This window comes from Gallus gallus, chromosome 6 (assembly GCF_016699485.2).
Source record: "Gallus gallus isolate bGalGal1 chromosome 6, bGalGal1.mat.broiler.GRCg7b, whole genome shotgun sequence".
Lineage (NCBI taxonomy): Eukaryota > Metazoa > Chordata > Aves > Galliformes > Phasianidae > Gallus > Gallus gallus.
Window position 1 is genome coordinate 13,087,061 of NC_052537.1, and position 22,609 is coordinate 13,109,669.

Below are 22,609 nucleotides of genomic sequence, written 5' to 3' on the forward strand. Positions count from 1 at the left end.
AGGGAACCTTCCCTCCACACGGGGAGAGCAGAATCGCCCAGGCTCAGCACAAACCATCTGCTGCTGCAGTCAGCCCTCCTGCAACGAGCAGGAGACTGCTACGCTTCTCACCGAACATTAAATTGCAATCAAGGAGACACTTTTAGGAACTGGATGTTCACTCTGCCCCAAACACCAGGACTTCAGCTGTCTTTTCAAAGGCAGAGCTGTATTTTAAAAACTACTGAAATCAGAGCAAAGCCTGGGAAGGTCAGGTTTTGCCTCAGTCAGCAGATAGACCTCACATTGTGCTTGCCTCATCTTTATGAGGGATTTCAAAAAATATCAGCTGACACTTTTTACTTATTAAAAAACAAAACACAAAATAAACCTCAAACTTTTTATCTAGTATATATAGAGCTCAAATGAAAAAAAAATGTAAAGAGTACACTGACATGTACATATCAAACAATGTACCAACATGATAGCTGTATTGCCATGCATTATCCTTATAGCAATAGCATTTACTTTGGCACCCTAGTAAATACAGATGCCCCACACAGTGCTGTACATACAATAGGAAATGACTCTTCTCCTCTACCTTTTAACCAAACATGTGAAGAACATGCATTGGAAGAGTATTTAAGCTGCCCATTACTGTTTTCAGAGCTCTTGCCTTTCCATCTCTCCTTTTACCACAAGGACTGACAACAAAAATACCTCACCTAAAATGAAATGCAGATTTTTCACATGAAAATATTGGAGGCTTAATTATTAGCAGCTCATAGTTACACGCTTTCCATTTTCAATTAGAAATCACTTATTTGCTTTCAGCTCCAACACTCTTTCAAGGTTTTATTCCAGTTCCTCCCCATAATAGGAATATATTAAATAGTGATCCCAGGGGACAAGGTGGGCAAGCAGTCTTGGGACAGTATTTTTCAAGCAATTACAGTCTTGTTTTTACAATACTCAGAGCATCAGGATCCTTACTTAACATTGTTCTCAACATTTTTTTTTTCTTTAAGTAATGCCACACCTGCAGAAACTTTTCTGGATTCTGAACTTTTCCCTCATATCCTCCTGATGGCAGATTTTATCATAACTTGATCTGGAAGACTGAAGAAAGAGAGCATTCTTCCAGAATTGGGAGATACAGAGTTTGCTTAACAGAGTATATTGTCTTACATCACCATCTGTTCAGTCCCTAATTACATTTATTTCATAATTTAAAAAAATGAAAAGTCTTCGAAACTATCTTATTTTTCACCTTAACACTTTTAAATTCTTTTGCAAAGACTGTACCTGCACACGACAGCCATATGCAATAATCATGTGATCTCAGGTTGGATATTATGAAAAATTTCTTCTCAGAAAGAATGGTGATGCACTGGCAGAAGCACACCAGGGGGTGGTAGAGTCATTGCCCATAGTGGAGAAGAACCGTGGAGAGGTGGCACTGAGGGACGTGGTTAGTGGGCAGGATGGCAGGGGTTGACAGTTGGACTTGATCTTACTGCTCTTTTCCAACCTTAATGATTCTATGATCCTCAACTCTGCTCTGATGTACGGAAGAAGCACAACGTACTTGTTTTCATAACAGGTGCATTGTATGCAATTTCCTGTGTCTGGACATCCTACTAGCAACTACCACCATCAGCCAAAACAGCCTATGATGGCCAAATTGAAAAGGCAGCAACCTCTGCAGAAATATTGACAATGTTGGTACCAGCGTGTTACAGCCAGCTCACTTCTCATACTTAACAAACCATGTAAGGGATGGTCCTAACCACTCAGTAGAAGTTCAGATGAAGGATCATCATCCTCTTCCAAAAGCTCCTAGCAATGTAAGTTCAGATGTTAGTTAAGCTTTAAGTGGAAAATAAAGGGACAAATCCAACACTAAAATAAAGCACCCTTGTAAAGCAATTCTAACCAATAAAATGTATTTATGGCAATTGCCTGAACATAAAATGATGATAATACATAAAGTACGTACTGTAATATTGAATTACTAGTTAATTTGACCCACGGTTTAGTTTTATCAAAACCTCTGGTATTAAGTCATTTGTGTTAAAAATAACTTTATCTTCATAGTTCTCATCAACCTTGACTACCTTCTGCAGACATCACTGTAATCTGTTCACCAACTGCAGGACAGCTGCCAATGAATATAGAAGACCAGCACTTGAAACTAAAGAGAAGACAGCAGGAACCTGAAAAACACACAGGACCACATTCCAGGCTACTGCTAACAGCTGCACATCCTCAGGTGTTCATTGACAACAGGAGCTTTACCACAAGCTAGCCAAGAAACAAGCAATCCCCACGTGGCTGCGTGGCTCAGAACCACCTTAGACTGATGGTACTGATCAGGTGCAAATCTCACTGAGGGGGCTGGAAATGGTGCCCACTGTAACCAAGATTCAATGCGATCCACAAGTATTGAGATTCACCACTTAATGCAGTGAAGTGTTAAGTAGGGACTTCTTCAAAGCAAAGCAAGATGTTATTATGATGGTAATTAGTACTTACATTGCAGCATTTGCCAAAGATCTTAAAGCATCTTTAAAGGTATAAATCAGCTTCTTTGAGAAGTATTTGTCTGTTGTTATAGACATTATGTCAGACTGGAAAACCACAACACAAAGAAGTTACACTAAGCATGAAATTTCACTCCTCTGCAAAAGGCCAGCCCAAAGACTACAGGCTCTCCTTAAGTCCCCCATAAATCCTTTAAGTAGGGCTTAAATTAGAAATTACACAGGATTAAGGAGGCGGATAGGTCTCATACTGGTCCTTCGGAACCTGAGTCAAATTTACCCATGTAGATCAGTAAAAAAAGTCTAAAAAGAAAATCTATGTATCTCAAATTCAATTTTGAGCTTAGTATTATTATACTGCACAGACTTAAAAAAACAAAAAAGTTGACACGTTTTTCTTTTTCTTTTCTTTCCTTTCCTTTCCTTTCCTTTCCTTTCCTTTCCTTTCCTTTTCTTTTCTTTTCTTTTCTTTCCTTTCCTTTCCTTTCCTTTCCTTTCCTTTCCTTTTCTTTTCTTTTCTGAGAATCCAGTGCTCACTGTCCCTAAAGCACATGATTTTGCAGTCGAACCAACCTCCTGACATTACAAAGCAGGTATTTCATTGAATCTTTGTTCCATATGCAACCTGCATAGTTATTTACCACTTGATCCCCTTACTTTATAAATCAGCACAAGGCAATCTCTACTCTGAAAGCATTTTTTGCATGTGTGCAAATCTTTACATGGCTAACATTCCGCTCTAGGTAAGTACATTTGACCAATAATATCGCCACCGAAGTCCTTGATCTGTCTATCTCAGTTTTCTCTCAAAACTCAATTTGCTTTCTCAAAATGAGAAGTTACCCCCAACAATAGGCCAGACCTGAATTCTTTCCAATGTATGTGCCCACAGTTACTTAAGTATGAATCCTTAGATATAGTCTCTTTTGATGTGCTCTTGAGTCAGAATTTATTTTAAGTAGTTGAGGCCTGTTACAACTTTGAGACTCTACATCTGTGTTTCTGTAGCACCATGTGCAATGGGAATCTAGAGCCTGACCAGAGTTCTGGGTAATTCCGTTGCTTGTAAAAGCAATGGCAAAAAAAGCCCTGTGCTGGCTACTCAGGGTAGTCCGATGACAGGGGAAATTTCTTTTTTATCTGGTGATGTTTAGCAGTTGTCATCCATCCTATATTCCCTCTGTTAATATATGCAAGGTTTTTGAATATGCTCTTGGCTATTCTAATTTTATATCTAGTTCTTCTACAGAACTTAAAGTAGCTGACTACATTAATTACTTGTAGGGAATGCAAAACAGGCTTGGTCATTGGTTTTCTTTTTGTGATGTTGTTTTTTAATTTGTTTGATTCACACAAAAACCCGTTGAATTAGAGATTGCATACTATTAACTCTAATACTAAGCTTCTGACCCAAATGTAATCTAACACAAATACACACGTTGCTTCATCAACAGCTTCATCACTAGGATTATGTATAACTGCCTTTCATCTTCTATTTAACAAAGAGAAAACTCACTTCTTCCCTCCTCCATGCTTTGTTACTGTCATGTAGACCCATCAAACATGGAAAATAAACATTTCCAGCTGGAAAAGGAATTTGGAGAGTGACAAGATGTTTTGTTCTAATGTACCACCTGAGATATTTTGCACAGTCATGGTTATGGCTAAACTACAGATGAGAGAACAGTACACAATGAAGCAGTGATGCTCCATGGCTGGTAGGTATTTCAAATCCCTAAGATGCTGTAGCAGCTACTATAGATAAGAACTTATGCTACAGAATTAATGTTTCTAGAGGGATATCTCATGGGTAAACAGCTGTGATTTAGAACCGACTCCCAGTGTCTTCTTTAATAAAACAATTCAAGGGCATTACTCAGGAGAAACTCAAGAGGGATTGCTTGATACTGGACAGGGTGTCCCACTATCAGGTAGAATACTGGGTAATCTGGTCTTCCAGAAATGTCACTGTAAGTATTCGCAGAAGAGAATATTTCATGTGACAGAGTTCTGGGGTAGAACTGTCATGAAGGAAAAAAATAATTGTCTATCTTATCTAGTTATATACTATACCGCCTCTGTGAGCTATGACAGTGATTTCATCCTTGCTTTATAGACTTTAGGGCAACTCAGGCTAAATCATCAGATGAGAATCAGGAATCTGAAAACTACAAAACTACATGTAAGAATGTGCATATGCTTTACACACTGCATCACATGTTTCTGTGCAGAATGACTATACTAAATTTCATCTTGAACTCTGCAGACCTTTTCCCCAGGTGCAAAACCAAAGTTGTTTTAATACAGAAAGTTTCCTAGCTTTTTGTGTGTTTGTTTGGTTGGTTTGCTTTATTAATTATAGTTTGGTGTTGTTTTTTTTTTTGTTGCTGTTGTTTGTTTTTTTGTTTTTCAATTACTGCATCCAGGCCTGGGGACTCCAGCAGCACAAGGAAGATGTGGACCTCTTGGAGTAGGTTAAGGGGATGGCCACGAAGATGCTCTGAGGACTGGAGCACTCCTCTTATAAAGAAAGGCTAAGGGAGCTGGGCTTGTTCAGCCTGGAGAAGAGAAAGCTCCAGGGAGACCTCACTATGGCCTTCCAGTACCTAAGGGGAGCTTATTAACAAGAGAGAGACCAACTTTTAACATGGGCAGATGGTGATAGGCCAAGTGGGAATGATTTTAAACTAAAAGAGGAGACATTTAGATTAGATGACAGAGGAAAAGTTTTCACTCAGAGGATGATGAGGCCCTGGCACAGCTGCCCAGAGAAGCTGTGGGTGCCCCATCTCAGGAGGTGCTCAAGCTGAGGTTGGATGGGACCTTGGACACCTGGTCTGGTGGGTGGTAACCCCAGCCTGGTGGTTTCAACCCCACCATGGCCAGGGGTTGAAACTGGATGGGCTTTAAAGTCCCTTCCAACTCAAGCCATTCTATTATTCTATGTTTACAATTCATTATTATGCAATCAACTGAAAAAAGAGGCAATCCAGGTGCTCTAGAAACTCAGTGATACTGTATTATGTTTGAAAATGAACATTATTCTCAAAAGCTATAATAAAAGGCACAGAGGTCCCATAGTTCTTCCAAAAGTACAACACAGAGGGGCAGAAAAAAGCTGTTTCCAGACAAATTCAGTTATGCAAATACACTGCTATGAAGATGAATCAAACCCCTAAGCTCCATTCTACCATGAAAGTTCGAGACACATTATGCTTCTACAGTATCTGCGTATGAGGAATCTAGCCTCATCTACACTGCTATAATTCCTTACTAATAATAGTGCCCTGCACAAAAAAACAATTTGTGCTATTGTGATTTCTTTAATGTGATGCTATGGGAAAGTAAGCCTTGAAACAAAACCTCACTGAAACATAAAGCATGAAATGAGTGTTTGACCCTGTATACATTTACTCTTCAGCTTTTGCCTTGACTCAGGCTCCACAAGGCAAAAAATACAAATTCTGTTTTTCTGTGTAAATTGGTAATCAAAGGCTCACATCTTTAGTCTCCTCTAGCTTCATTTAGTGCTCACATTTTCTCTATATCAAGTACTTTGTGATCTTCACCTGATTTAAGGTGGTACAGAACATTCTCATACCTCTGGGTGCTCCCACTACACAATTGCTTCAATTTAGCATGACATTTCTAATGCAATGTACAAAATGGAGCATCCGTGAAATGTTTTCAACCTCAAGAAAAGCCAGCTCTATTTAAATGAGCAGTAGGAAAGTGCTTGGTGAGAGATATGTGGTGGAAGTTTATCCTTTGGGCACAACTTTCAAAGTGAGCCCACTTGACCTGAGCACAGATTTCAAGATGGAAGCATCATTTCTCTATGCACCTGGCAATGGCAAAAACAAAAACTGCATTTATTTAGTACGTGCTGTCATTATACATCCCCTGATGTCTGTAATGCTGTTCACAGCACAAAACTGCAGCCACCGCTGTCAATGGTAATGAGCATTTCAGTTAAAAGACAGGTTATCTTACACAATTCCACTCCTACAGGCTGGGCTCAGACTCACCTATGAGAGAGGGTGGGTTTCATGGAGCTCATAGAGTTCATGGGGGGTTGCATGGGGAGCTTCCCTGGAGGATCGTTCTGCCGGCTTTTCTGGTGGCGAAGCAGCAAGAGCCGTCCCAGCTCCTCACACCACGACGAGAGCAGCGCTGTGCAATCAGAACAAAATGACAGTAAGTGCACATCAGAATAACCGGTACAGCTGAGTGCAGATGCAAGCTGCTATAACAAGAGCCACAAACTGAACAGACAAGCCCCAGGAGTGAAAAGTTCGTCCATGAACCACCACTCACATTATTATCCTATCAAATTGAGTCTGTAATTGCGCTACACTATCATTATAATGTTTTTACACAAGTTACGAACAGTCTGCACAGCCCAGGAGGCACGAGAGAATTTGTCTGAGCTGAGATAAATGGATGAGGCACAAGGACATGGGGTAGCTGTTGTGGGTGAAAAAAGGCACTGAAGAATTCATTTCACACTAATAGAAATGTAACAAAAACATGCAGAAGACATCATTCACAGAGGGGAGCAGTGGATAACAAGATCTCTTTTCTGTTTGGCTATTTCTGCGCTAAAGCTTAATTGGAGAGGCACGAAGAGGAACCCATGTGCTGGAATTCATTTCCAAAACTGCCATTAGCTACCAGTCCTAAATAGATAAACAAGAGAAAACAGCCGCACTAATGTGGGTAGGTATACACAAGTTAGGCACTTCCATCTGTATTTGAACCAGCATAACCCCTAAATGCTTATCTCCATTATATGACTAATCTTCTGGGCAATGATGGTGCTTCAGTGCTTACAGAAACATCATGCTTATGAATGATGACAGGCGGAGATTTCCTAGAGAGACTAAAAGCTTGCAACTCCCTCAGAAGACATGAAAGGGTTCATTATCTCTGAAAATGTGGCCTTTTCCTTAAGCACCCACAGACAGAGAAGACCAGCCCCTGTTACAAAACCCATGTACTTTGGAATAAACACAGCCTGAGAAAGTGACTGAGTTGGGTCTGGCTGTGATGAGACACGGCTTTGCAAAGAACCACCAGTAGAATGGCTAAACCACAGAGCTGCCACGGTGCCAGCAGCAGGAGTGGTTCCATGGGGCGAGACGTTCCCAAGATATGGCATGGCAAAGGGCCCCACCAATGAGGTGCACGTGAACTGAACTCTGTTCTGCAGCTGGAGAAGCATTTCCAAGTTGAAGTGCTTGGGGATTTTCATCCTTTAAAGTGCACTTTGCATAAACCTCATCACTATAACATGCTTTGTGTTTGTATATTTTCTTAAACTAAGTGCTTTCCTAAGGTGGTATGAATGGAACAAACCAACAGATTGTGCTGGCAGGTGAGAACCAGGAGGCTATTTGAAAAGCAAACTGCCATAGCAGCTTTAAGCGGGAGAGCTCTACATGTAACTTTAGGCTTGCCAGTTTAAAAGAGAAAGACCAGAATTCTCCAAAATTGAGGCTTTTAGTTTCAATTCTTATTTTTTTCTAATGGAAATCCTCTAGCCCAGTAACACAACCCCAAGCAGCAGCAAACCACCAGTGGCAACCACCTTTTTGTTGCAGTAGTTACTCAGAGGTCCTGTTAACAAACATTAATAGAGCAAATTCCAAAGGGACTAATTGTGAAGTCATATTTGCAGGGGAAAAAAAGAACTTGTTTTGCCAAGAACACCCACAAATGTGATCTTTCAGTCGGCAAAACAATTGGAATTTCTCAAGCTTAATGGCCACACAAGAAAAATATTTTAAACCAAACTATTCCTGTGAATTAGTCACACATTTGGACAAAGGCGATGCAGTACATTCCTTGCATTTATCAAATGGAAAGTCAGCAGCGGCGTTCAGGGAGGCATTTTAGAGCTCTGCCTTGACAAGGAGGGGACACCGCTCCTTTATGTAACTGAATACAGCCACTCCAAAATGGTTAGCCTTGCATGCAGCCTCCAGAGCGTTCCCCCGAGCGGTGCGAAATGTTCCAGCAACGAGTGTCAGCCTAAGCTGCTTCTCTATTAGCCAAGGAATCTGTCAACAAGCATCTGATCACGCTACGCTCACCTTTTATCCCTGCCTTATCACTACTAACGTGCTCCCCTTTTCCAGCTGCCCAGTGACGCGGCCGTAGCCTGGCACAGCTGCTACCCACACCACGGCCACTGGAGCATTGCAGGCAAGCATCATGCTGCTGCACAGCAGTGCAGCCATGTCAGAGCAACAGGGGATGCTGAGCATCGCCACGCCGAGTGTAATTACTGCAGTGTCAAATGGAAATCGCCCATCTTACACGCAGCTTTGATGCAAGTAGGGCATTGCTCCTTCCGTACACGTATAGGCACTTGACAAATAAGATAAAAAGAAGCAACCTAATGGGGCTGAGGACATGAATCTGCAAACAAAAGCCATACCTGCTTTGGAAAAAAGCAGAGTAACCCTTGGAAAAGGAATATGCCAGTGAGATAGCATTGCTTTGGTGAGGTGGAGATAAGGGAAGATCTTAATGAGTTATTATGATTACTAATATCTAACACACACATTTATAAAGGTGAAATGTGAACTGTCAAAGAACAAAGAAGCCCTCAAGATAAGCCAGACAGTTACATTCTACAAGTTATCTGGAGAGGACTCTTGTTTTCAGAAACCAGGAGACAGCGGGTATAAAAGGTAACACATTTACTCATCCCTATCACAGCACTCATTACTGAGAGGTTTAACCTTTCTCCCTGGGGGCATCTTGACTCATGTACCACGTAAGATAATCACTCTCCTCCCGACGTTGGTGTTTGTGCAGCAATGAAAGCAGACCCTGCCCAGAGCTCCTGGTCCGCCAGCACCACACTGCCCCAGCTGGACAGGGGCCCGCTGCCCTCCCCGCCCTGCCATGAGTTGCTGTGTGCTTGGCGCGTAGGGGGAGTGTGCACCTCACATCTGGTACAGCTGCCTTCTGGAGAACATTACTTCCTCTGCTATTCAAGTCAGATGAAACAAACTCAAAATGAATTTACAGATTACACTATTCATCTTTAGTGTACTTAGTTACTGCTTTTTATGCTGACAGTATTGGGCACATCTCAACTCATTTATACTCAAAGCACGAGAAATTCAGTATCGTACTATAATGAACAGATAAAGCAGCAAGCACAAAGGACAGCTACAGATGGTGCCAACAGTCAGTCTCTCCCTCTCACAGCACAGCCAAGCAGCTGCTTTTTCTCCCCCCTCCACCCCTCCTTCTTGCAACAGGAGCACAGATTTTGCAGATGGACCATCCTCACCGTGTCTCTCAGCCTCTCACTGCGGCACTTTAATGATCAGATTTAAATCGTGTTCCTGTGCTGCATTGCTACAATGTCCCTTGCATATAATAAGCCAGCTCTCCCGCCTAAGTTGAAGTCAACTGTTGCAAGGAGGAAACAAAAATCCTTTAAGCGTGCACCCCCTCGCTCCCCCGTACACAAACAAATGTAGAGCATAGCCTGGTTAATTCCCCAGAACTGACATTTTCAGCCAACGTGCAGCCGCAGAGGGCTTTGCCAGCTCATGCCAAAAGATGCATAATAATGGCAATCAAATGACGTGCTGACAGTTTAAGTGTATTCACACATTTATTTTGCTTAAAGGGACATGCTCTGAGCTGATTGGTGCAATATTTGACCTACTTTTCTCCATCTGGAAAACCTGTATCATTCTTAATGGGATTGCATTTTACTTCAAACGTTGATGCATTTTCATAGGAATAAATCAATACCGATTTGCTAGGAACGACTGTGTTAGGGAACCAACACAGAAATGAGCAGCCTCTGGTTTTGCACTCGTGAAATGGAGAAAAAAGAGATTTAAAAATGAGAGATTCCAATCTCAACTAGCCAACAAGGCTCTGAAGAAAGCAAGAAAAAGAATTTAAGAAACCGTTCCGAGGCATTCAGCTCCCTGCAGCCAGCCCGTTGTTTTGCTTGTCTCCAGAGAGGGGAGGTGCAAGTGCCTCCATGCTGAGTAGGCTGAGCTCTCCCCACCACCCTGACAATACCCCACATCCCACAGCTGGCCACGCTGTGGCCTTCTGGGTGCCTCCAGTACTTCTAAGTGTTTTCACTGAAAAATCAGAGTAACAATGCGATGTGTGTGCTGAGAGCTTGGGGATGGAGAGCGGTAGAAGGCAGAAGATTTTTTTTCCCTTCAACTTGAGTGACATTTCAAGCATCTCTTTGCAACCGCAGAGCTAAGCTTTGCTTCAAAGAGAAAGGAAGCAATCGTTATTTAATCCCCTGCCTCCAGGAGCCAGGTACTTAGGAACGTGCCAAATATCACAAGATGTGTAGCACTGTTATTTGGGCTGGCAACACCTCCCGACATTGCTCAACTTTTGCTAGGGCCCTTTGGAGCTGAAGACCTGTCACTTGGAGACAAAGCAGAGCTCTCCAGCACACACTTGACCAGGTGCTCCCAGTGGTTGGGATCCTGTGCTTTGGAGGGGAAGGAACCCATGCCTCCTACCCAGGCTGCCTACACAGTTCCTTACTTCTCAGTGACAAAGGCTGCCAGCGTACTTGCATTCACAAAGCAACAATTACATGATGAATGATGATGGCGTGTCTTGAAGAGTAGTTTATAGTCCTGGCACTGAATATTGGGTATAGTCCATTATAATCCTTTTTGGGTGGGGGAACAGAAAAGGAAGGCAAATAGGCTAAGCAATCAATGCTACCCGATAGATTCCCTAATGCATTTCATTAGCTGTATACACACCACCGTCGACAGCTACAATCCTGTAGCCGACTGATTTAACTCAGTGCATCACAAAGTGCTGCAGTAAGCATCTAGGAGCGAATGAGCCAGTGGGCTCCCTAGAAAGCAAAATACAGAGAAGCATGGTGTTAATCTATTTACCTATTATGATACCCTAGTATTAGTTACAGCTTATCACCTCAGTAAATCACCGCCTCTTGTTAGGGAACATGCTTAAAGATGCAGCAAACTGTTATTTACAGGCAGACACTATATTTACAGCTACAAAGACAGGTGAGGAGGGGATAGGACAACAGCTCAGTAATTTCAATGCCTTCTGCTTCCCAGGAGACTGCTGGAGGAGCACAATAGGATTACCGTTTTCTTGCTGCAGTTAAGCTGCAGCAGATAGTTCAATAGGCAGGATGGCAGATCCGTATTTCTTACTCACTGCAATGAAAATATTAGGAAAAAAAGGATGAGTCTGATTTGGAGAACTATCTATTCAGCACCATCTCTCTGGCTTGCTGCTGTATCTCAGAATGAAATGCATTTGGCTGAAACATTTTTACAACATCTGTAAGAAAATCCAGTTTTTTTTAATCTTTCCCCCCCCCCCCCCCCGAATTCTATCCCTTAATTTTATATTGCTTGTAGGACCAAAATTTGTATGTTTTGTATGGAGCATTCCATGTAAAGGGAATACAGAGTTACTCAAGGCTTTATATCCTTTGCTGCATAAACCACAATCTGAATACAGAGTTTAGAAATCATCCTGTGAAATAATGTGATGGGGTGGGAAGGGAAACAGTGACAAAAAGAGAAGGAAAGGAGTGAAAATAACTAGCATCTTGGTTATTTAAGAATGTCATTCTTTTCCCACAGGATAATGCAGAATGCACAGTGTTTGGAAAACAAATATAAAATATGTTAACTAGTTAATGCTCAAAGTGCTGCATTATTACAGAAATAACTCCATTTGCCTTAAAAGGACAGAGTCATTGTCCAGAGTTTTGGGAAACAGAAAACTATCTGTTTTCCTCTTGTTCTAAAAGCCATTTTTACTTGTAAGGAGCTGGGAAAAGGAGAGAGAGGGGAGAAACTGCTCATCCCCAGCTGCTGCCAGGACTGCTTTTCCTGCAGCTCTCCTCCTCAGGCACGTCAGCAGAGCCTGGCAATGGCTGACTAACCTCTCTGAGTCAGCCAGGGCAGGCAAGCAAGGCCATGGAGGAGAGAGGATGTAATTAGCGATTAAAAGCAGCTCGGAGCATGGGTGTTCTCCCCTCCTCTCAGCTCTGCCGAGGTACCTGCATGTCCTGACCCACTGACAGACAAGCCCTACCCCTGTCATTACACAGCCTTCTACTCTGTATCCGCCCCAATGCCAAGAGCACAAAAGAAATGCATACAACCCAATTACAAAGCAGAAGTGTCAATTTTTCAGCAGCCTGGCAGCTCAGCCTGCCTGTGACTGTGCAGCAGGAGCCAGGCACCCACCTCTCACAAGCCTGGCTGCCAGCACTGCCTGCAGCACAGCATCAGGCCCGCTCCCCGTGCTGCTCCCATCCCATCCCAGGGGGCTTGTGCCCTGCTGCCTTCCTTCCTGGAGCAGCTGGGGGCTGTGCCTGATGCTCTCCATCAGGCAGAATCAGCTGGAACAGTCATGGTAAGTAGACTGGATTAAATGGACCAATTTGATCTGAAGTTGAACAGTACCAACACAGAACTGCGTTGAGCAGAGCAGCGAGGAGATCCGTGCCTTTAGTAGCACCTTCAAATGGACACATTCTGTAAAAAGGGCACAGGGGATTGTGTAGAAATGAATTTCGCTGCAGAGTAGGCAGGCACTTTGGTGTGGGGAGGCATGAGTTGCCCTGCCTAGCCCAGTGTAAACACAGAGTCAAGAGCCATCATTCAGTGCTGCAGAACAGGGTACGATACTGACTTTGAACACCAATATAAAGTCATATCCTTTATCACCAATGTTTCCTCCATTACCAAAGCCACATTTGCATCCTGCAGAAATTCCCAGCTTTGCCCTGGTGAGATCGACCTAAAATACAGTTATATATTGTTACGAATGAAAAAACAAACATCATGAAGGTTTGTAGCACAACAGATAACATGGGGGGATGCCTAATTAAACTACATGCACTATCGAGTTAACTAAAATAGGCGTTATTGAATAAAACCCTAATAAAACCTGAACACTATCAAGCATGAGCTCTCAAGGCTGCTGCAGGAGAATGACACAACGTACTAGTCTTGTCTGGAATATGGGTCCAGTTTACCTTGGCATACTTTCAGCTCTACATAAATACCTCTTCAGACATAGACACACACTTACATACAGGCTTTCCCAAAAGCTCTTGCCAATTGAAAGTGGACATGCTGGAGACACAGATTTGAATGCCGCTATCCTTATCCCATGACTTCAGTGGAACTGGGATTTCCCAATTTCCTTCTGTACTTGCCAAAACTTGGCAGAGCATCTTACCAGACTCACTACATTAACTTTGAAGTAATACATTACAAAACATAGCACAATGGCTCAATTTGGCAAGCACTAAACACACTGCATGGTTCCAGATAAAATATAGAAGCATCTCATTTAGGCTTAGCAGTACCCATGTTGCTACATCTGAAAACACGAACCATTATAAAAATAAGACAAAGCCAGTGAAAAGCCACCAGCAAGTGAATTGTGAGCTCCTAAATTTGGCTTTCCAAAAGAAACGCACTCAAATAGCATTAGACTGCTCGTTTTCTTACTCATCCAATTGTTAGTTTCACTGCCTCGATTTCAAACAACAGTGTCTTTCATTACTGCTGTGTGCTTTTATTGTGTAATGCCAGTTTTAGCCATCAATAGATTTCACACATAACACAAGCATCTGAAAAATGGACATGACTCATGGAAGCCCATCTTTGGGTAGATTCAAACTGGTGACCCACAGGTGAGAGGCTCACTCCCCCTTAAACCACTTCGAGCTCTCTGATCACTACTGTAAACAACTTCTGAGCTAACTAACAGCAGTCCTAACAATAAAAATTGCTACAAAAAATACCAGAGGCATTTGACCAGAGATTCAACACAGGGAATCCATGCACAGACAGTACAATGATGAAAAGACTGGAAAAGGCAAAATCTAGTGATTATCTTCAAAAAAGCAGAAGGAAGAACTGCAAAATTAAAGATCCAGTATCTTATTAGGGGAAAAAAAAGCAAAATGATTCAAAACAACTAAGAGAAAAGTGACAAATGAGTAAAAAATGAAATTGATTGGTCAGAAACAAATCACAGCACACTTCTATACTTTCTTTTCACTAGCAAACAAAGGATCTTGAGTGCAGCGTGTATATTATTTTCATGTTACTGAGGCTTCAGCGCTTCTCCACATGAATTTCTTGCAAACAGATAGAGGAAATAAGGTCTAGCTGAACACAGCAGAAAATGGCTGGAAACTTACAGGAGTATTAAGTCAATGGCAGTAATAAACCCAAGCATAATCAGATAGGTTTCTCTGGTAGTCTTTTCAGGGTCTGAAATTCCTGAGTGCTTCATTTATAGATATCCATGATGGAAAAAAGGATCCATGAATAAAGGGAAAGAACATGTTCTGGTCAACTTACAGATGGCACAAGCTGCAAAGAAACATTGGTTTACTTCAGAAGTTTAATGTTAAAATGATCTTGACAAGTTGGAGAAGTAGTCTGAAACAGCGTTCAACAGAGACAAGTACAAAGCGTGGCACTATGTACCTTCACAATGGAGCGAGAAAAGCCTCTGCAGGCAAGAGCTCTCCCAGGTGGAGCTGAAGGAACTCGGTTGGCATGAGTGGATGTGCAGCTCAAGAAGTGCCCAGTTGTTTCTTTCTCCTCAACAACACTATACACCCACTGAATGGGCAGAGAATGAGTAGGAAGAAGCTATTAAATTAACCATGAAGAAAAGACTGCATGGAGTGAGTTTATTTATTTAGCTATTTAAGAAGAGGGAAGATTGAGAGCAGTATTCCATCTTGAAGAGTAATACCCCGGTATCTGTATCAGCAGCATAAAAGCCAGAAAATAATAAACTATGAAGACATAGCAAAGACATTGGTTAGGTACCAGGACCATTCTCCTCATGAGAAAACGGTAAGCCAAGGAACCTCCATGACTGGTGATGCTGAGAACAGGTCAGAAAAACAAGTGGTGAGAATGGCACTGGGGGTTCTTCAGCCAACAGAGAATGGCACTGATGACTTTTTAAGACTTCTATAGTCCAATGAATCCGTGATTGAGTGCACAGGAATTTCAAAGAGCTTGCATCTGAAAACACTTCATGTCTGCCCTGTATTTATTACTACTCCAAAACGCAAGAAAATTAAAAAATACTTAATGTTACAGTAACAGAGTGGGGAGCTCCTGCAGAGGCTGCAGAAGCAGCCATCCAGATCCATGGCTTGCTGGCTAAGTTTTGAAGAAGTTTTACTCTGAGTACAGGTGCTGTGCTAAAGGTCACACTGCCTGTGGCTGAATGAGGCCCAGAGCAGAGCGGATCACACACCATCCCTTTGCAGGAAGGAAAAACCACCACTGCCACATCAAGGAGCTCCTGCTCTGTGCCGGCATTCTCATGCCTGCCATGGAACATTTGCAGGCAACAACTGCAGAACATCTGGAGAGGCTTTCAAGGAGGAAAAAAAAAACCAACCAAACCCACAAAAAAAAACACACAACCAAAATTTACAGCAGAAACATGTTTCCAAAGTTAACACTGCACAGCCAGAACTTCTGAGAAGGACCAAATGCTATTTTAAGAACTTTTGCTTCTTGGTTTTGCAGTTTCGCTCCTAACACTTATTTCACATCATTTTACTTTTTTTTTTTTTTTTTAATGAGAAAAGAATGTTTTATCAGGTGTCCTCAGGACTTTTTGTTTTTCTTTGATTAGCTTAATACAGCCTTTGCCAATCTCTCTTCAAGCGTTAAAGCAAAAGAAAAAAAGTTAGTTTTCAAAGTTGGGGGTGACAGGACCATTTTTCGCACTATCCAAACTTCTGTGTTTAAGCAGAAATAAGCTGGAAGCACTCTGGGCATATCCTCTTGTTTTCCTTCTGAAAAAGAAACAACAACTGCAACTACATATAGAACAATCTGCGCTGAACGTGGAAACAGTTAAGGGTATTAACAAAAAGAAACTCAGTCGACAAGATTTCTCAACTTAATTACTTCTGTTCTAACAGCACAGAGCAGAGCAATGCATGCAAGTACTGAAGATTCAAACAGGCATTGTTTCCCACTTCACTCCCTAACTAATACTTTGGTTTTCTACAAGCATTATCACTTCTCTCTGTGTCCCACCAACCCCTCTCAGCCTGCCACCTTCCCTTTGCTAGCAACCTGCTCTTCTCCTCTGGTACTCATCACCTTCCTTTGAGGACTGCCTAAGAAATTAACGTTTAATTAACACACCGAAGTTAAATTGTTCCAAGCAGCACTGGGAACCTGGTAACTATCTGGAGCAAAAGAAGAGTTGTGCACCCTGAAAGTTTGTTTCTTCTGGCTGCTTTAGTTGGTCAAACAATAGATATTGCCTCTCCCTACAAACCTCGCATTACTTAGAGTCTTGGATTATCACTGATACTACAACAACAGTACAATTTAAAATACACAACAATCACCTTTTTGTTTCTCAACTCAAATACAGTTCTATTAAAGGAGCAGACTCTGAGCAATGGAAGCATTCATTAAGGCATTCTGATTTCCTTTAAGATACAACATGCACCACATTTATTTTATTACCAATAAAGGAAAACTCATTGATGTTCCATTACAATTAGAGCCACACAGAGAACCAAAGTTGGCATAAAATAAAAAATGGGATTCAAGCCCTAAATAAAGCTACCCTGATCTTCAGATTATTTTGATCATATTTTCAAGACACAAAGTGCTCAGCAGCAGCAATTCTGCCTGCAGGTACCCATCCTCACCATGTGCCATGCCCTGCTGTGCTGGCACACACCCAGCTGTGCTCGAGCATCTGTCTGCATGACCACCCTGTGACCCTGACCAGGGAAATCAGTGAGATTTTTATTTTTATTTTTTTATTTTTTTTTCTCCAGACACTACTTGCCTGATTTATGCTATTTTTTTCCAGCCGGCTTGGCACCGCAGCACTTGGACTCTGTGCAGAGGCAGGGGTGGGTGGCTGTTCTGCACCCGTATGGCTTGGGGCCGCAGCTTTGCTGTGCTCCTGTGTGCCCCAGTCATGCTGGCAGCGCTGTAGGCACAGAGGCTTGCAACAGGAGACTGCGTTTGTTTAGAACCTTCATATGAAGGTTAGACAGATTAGAAATTGCTATTTCTTTGTCCTCAGGGAAATGTTTATGTTTTTACATGAATAGAAACAGGTTACCTATGGAACAGATGAAAACATGAACACGGCTAGTTGCTTCCTCCATGCACTCAGGAAAGAAGGCAGTGCAAATCACAACCACACTGATCTTTCAGTACCTTTCTTTTCTCTGTTTGAAAATGCAAAAAATGAGGAAGAGGGAAAGGGTTATTTGTGAGCATCTCCATTTACGGGTGAGCAGATCGTCTAAATTCCCGTGGAGGGCACCTGGTCCCCTCTCCCCGCACAGAAGTGCTGTAATTTCAGGACCAAAGTGCTACAAGATAATGCCATCACTGCTCCTGCTGTCTATAAATAACAACTGCACTCAAATCCAGCAGAGTCACGTGGAAAGGCTGGCCCTCAATATATGCATGTGTGTGAGCACGCGCTTTGAAACCCAAATAATTCTAATAATCTTGCATGAAATAAGCTTTAGCTTTCCAAATTTAGCTCTGGTCCACGTACTCCCTGTGGCTTGCAGAGGACCGCTATTGTATTTTCCAGTGCAGCTCTTCCCTCAGAAGCTGCTGACGAGGGCATTAGCGGGGCATTGTGTGAAACCATATCACGCGCCGCTGCGTGCGGCAGAGCCAGCAGCTCTCGGGCAGCCCCGCTCCCCATCACCCGGCTCCCAACATCTCAGGAGGAGGATGACAGAGAGAACCATACAGTGCTAACGACACAAGGAGCCAGGTTACAGGGACAACTTCCTAAAGCAAAACTGCTTGAAGCAGTAGAGCAGCGTAAAATATATATATATATATATATATATATATACATATATTTAATGTAATTTGAATACTTAAGCAACTCTACGCAGCATTGGTAACACAAATTGAAAAGCAATTTGGACATTTTGGACAAATTGCATGTGACTTTTTTTTTCCTGGGAAAATGAGTAGAATACAACCCGACACAACCAACAGAGCCTACAAAAAATTTTGTTTACCTAAGATGTAAATACCCACAAGACATTATAGGGGTAAGACTTTCATCTTTGGAAGCAGAAAAAAGCAGCGAGACTAGCAAGGAGGGGAGGGGAGAGGGGCACAGCAAGGGAACAGGATTCCCCAGCTGTCAGACTCTGCAGAGCTTCTCACAAGGACAATGTTTCTGTTTCGCAGCCTGCAGAAAAGCAGCAGTTTGCACCAGCACTGAACAAACATCCTATCTAAATAGCAACCATGTCTGCTTGATGTTCCCAGAACACCTGGATCAAAGGCTTCAAACCGGACATTAGAACACCAAATACTACCAGAATGCACACAGTAAGATGCTGTTCCTGCTGATGGTAAATAAAACTGTCTGCTCCGTTTTGGATCAACTCCCGCACCTGCTGAAGTTGGTGGGAAACCCTGTGAATAATTTCTGTAGCAAGAAGACCAAACGCCTTAAATTCACATACTTTCAATCTGATCCTTTCACTTAACCACACTACTTTAAGTTTGTAAAAGAAAACTCAGCATGTAGCACTGAGGGATGTGGTTAGTGGACACAGTGGTGATGGGCTGACTTGGTCTAGATGATTTAAGCAGTATTCTACAATCTTAATGATTTGGTGATAATTTTTCCTTCATACACTCACAATTACTTCTGTATTAGCCCAAGCAATCATAACTGTTAACTTTTGTGATGTGTACTACCAGAGTATGTAGGAAAGGGACTAAACCAGTGGGTCCCAAATAACAGAAATGAGGGCAAAAGATAAGCGTTCTGAAAGGAGGACAGAGATGTGGCTGCCTGCAGGCTGGGTCTAGCTATTCATTGCCTGGAGACTACAGAAAGGGCCTTTTGCAAGCACCGAACAACTCACTCCTTCCATTAAGAGCTTGAAAGAAATGCAATAAAAGTTCAAAACAAGATAGCATGGACAAAAATTTCTCAGCAAAATTAGCATAGAAATGTTTTCTGGAAGGAGCTGGTTACTTAAAGGGCTTGAAAGAAAGAAGGGGTTTGCAGCCAAGGATTAGGAAATTTTCTCTAAAGGCAATAAATGAAAACATGAGGGTGGAGGAGGAGATGAAGGGAACCCTCAAGAGCAACAGAAACAGGAAACAAGGACAAATGCACCAAGGAGCAAATCTGAGGGCACCCTCTGGACCTGTAATGAGAAGGAAGAATGGGTAATTATCACAGTTGCAAGAAGGTGTGACCTGTCACCTGCACATTTTAAGTGCTATATTGTACTCTGTAAACAGTATTTTCCTCCAGCTTAGAGACCATATGAACATGTCCCCATGGAAGAAAAAAAAAAGCCAAATATAGACAAATTCAAATAATAAATGCAGGCAATATCCCATCTAATCTTGTCTAAGGTAACACACATAAATCTGCATTAGCAGCTTGCAGCTTGGTGCCACAAAAATGATAAATTACATCACTTCAAATGTCATGTTTTGTGCCCTTCTTTATTGTCCATGGGGTACAAGCTGCTCTGCGGACGTGCTCCTGCTTGTATTCTACACACACGCTTAATCCTTGCAGCTCTTCAGTAGCACAACCCCTCTGAAAGAAAGAACTGGCTGTTGAAAACATCTGTTTTGATCTCTCTTGGATTTCAAGCTGATTGTCTAAGATCAATTCAGGATACCAGCTCAAGTTCCAAAAGCTGTCAAGAAGGGTTTAAAAAAAAAAAAAAAATGAAATACAGGCAGCGCAGCTTGGCTGTGATGTTGGCCAAAAAAATGGTAAAAAATATTTTTTAACTTCCTACACAACATAGTTGTTCTCCCTCTGTCTTCTGAGTCATATCTGCTCATGTTACTAAGAAAGCCCCACAGAGCCAATATCACCATGGAAGAACAAGATGTATTTTCAACAATCCTGTTAGCTGATTCCAGCTGCTGCAAAGCCTTTATTTTCAGAAGTGATACAAGCAGCAGAAAAAGCACTGTGAATTTCTGGTTCCTGATACTTTAATTTGTAAACCAGGGACATTTTGTATGGAAAGGTAACAGCAGACAGTGAGTACTCCATTTGTCAAGCAAGGTAACACCTGATGGATGGCATTATGTCTCCTTCTTCTTTATACACTTCTTATAGCTCTTGAGCTAGAAATGCTATTGGAACTTCTAGCACAACCATAATGTAATGTAATACTATGTATTACAATAATATATAAAAGTAAAAAAGAATTTTAAAAAAAATGAATGGTGCAAAACGTCTCCAAACTGACTGATTTTGTAGCAGTATCCTAAAGCAGGTGTTTTCCAGAGGCAGAGTTGAGCACAGCCATGCATCAAGCCCATGCAGATATACATGTAAACAAAGTACTGCTTTTATCTGCAAGTCGCCGGTAAACACTAGCTAATCCCCACCTAATCCTATGAAGAGAAGAACATCATCCTAGTTTAACCAAGAGGGAAACTAAGGTAGTGAAATAATCCTTTTGGGAAAACACTCAGGTTAGAAAGCCGCAGAGACCAGTTATCGTCTGAAGGTGTGGTGAGATCACACCCAGGTGCTGCTAGGGTGAGTGAGCCTGAGGCCACTGACTGGTGGGTCGACAGCAACATTTCTATCCATTCTGATACACTGCTGCTGTCGAAATTATTCTCTCTCCAAAGGATCTTTTGGACAACTGTTGACAAAAAGACCACTAAGGAGAGTACAGGTTTGGTCATGAACATAGAACAGCATTTTCATGTCTACGGAACAGTTTTGAACAAAGAGAAGAACTGTTCCAGAGGATAATGCTGATCATTAAGGCCATACATTCACAATCATCCACAGCATCCTGAAGAGAAAAGGATCAATGCACTCAACATCAGATGTGAGATTAGAGCTCAGAGGCTCTTTTCATAACCTGAATGCAGACCACCAGACTATGCTAATCTGACAGGAGGAATCCTGCAGGGAGCTGGAAAAAAGACAGATTCCTGTCACAGAAAATGAACCGGGGATTCTAAACCCTCTTTGCAAATTTCTGCACAAGCAAATGCATCCCTGAACACTAGAGAACAAATAACTATGTTGTAAAGGCTGAAAAGTGTCCTTTTTAAGTGGACTCCTGAGCATGTGCACAGGCTTGGAACATGCTCTGCTCTGTAGCCTGTCTCACTCTGAGAGCCACAGTGACAGTGAGCTTCGGCATTGGTCCACTAATGTCAGGCAGAGCATCACTGAGAGGGAACGGGTTCACAGCTGAAGACTAGGATCAAGCAACTAAAGTTTGCAGTGAAGTAGACTAGTTCACTGGAGTATTTATAAGGGGTAGTATCTCAGACTTCTCATGGAGTACAGAATAAGCTTCTGCTCCTACAGAGTGGAATAAACTAATAGGAAAGATATCTTGAAGGAGCCATTATAAAGCAAAAATGTATCTCATCCTGGGAAAATCTAGGAATCAGTAAGGACAGCAGAACACAGCATAGGTAAGCCAACAGTAACAGCTCTGTGAGATAAAAGGAGTACATTAAAAAGATACAAAGACTTCATAAGGAAAGACTGAAAGAGTGATTACTTATCTATAACAAATGTTACTGTAGGTATCACGATAAAACCAATCAAAATCTTTTATCAAATAGGTTCTTGCAAGTTTCTGCAGACAGATGCTGATTTAAAAAAACAGTCAGCAAAACCCCCAGCCTGGACCCATGTAGGCTAAGGTGAGGGAGAGAGAGTGGACGTGAAGCATAACTGCTGTACTAATGACAAGTAACAAGAGAGCAATTAACAAAGAATGCTGTAATCTCATGTAACTGACACTGATGCGTGCATGCAGTGTGTGTGCCAGACCCACCGGTTACAAATCATAAGGGCTTTCTGAAAGACCTCTTTTAGTAAAGGTGAGAAACTACACTGGTTCAAATCAGTGCTCCTGGTAGGTTCCATTTTTTTTTCTATCCATTTGAAGTAATGGAGTGCAAAAATGTAGTACATTAAGTAAGGTGAAAGGACTTAAGTATCAAAGCTGCTTAACTCGCTGGAGCAGAGACTCCCTC

At 42.0% G+C, this 22,609-nt stretch overlaps 1 protein-coding gene across 20 annotated transcripts in view; it reads right to left on the reverse strand.

The window, feature by feature from the left end:
• The window catches only part of ZMIZ1 (zinc finger MIZ-type containing 1), a 326,060-nt gene that overhangs the window by 45,561 nt on the left and 257,890 nt on the right, over positions 1-22,609 (reverse strand). For all 20 annotated transcript variants that reach the window (XM_040702495.2, XM_015288283.4, XM_046942997.1 and 17 more), the window contains one exon: positions 6,551-6,695. In XM_040702495.2, coding sequence (XP_040558429.1) covers positions 6,551-6,695 — 145 coding nt within the window. The remainder of the gene's footprint in view (positions 1-6,550; positions 6,696-22,609) is intronic.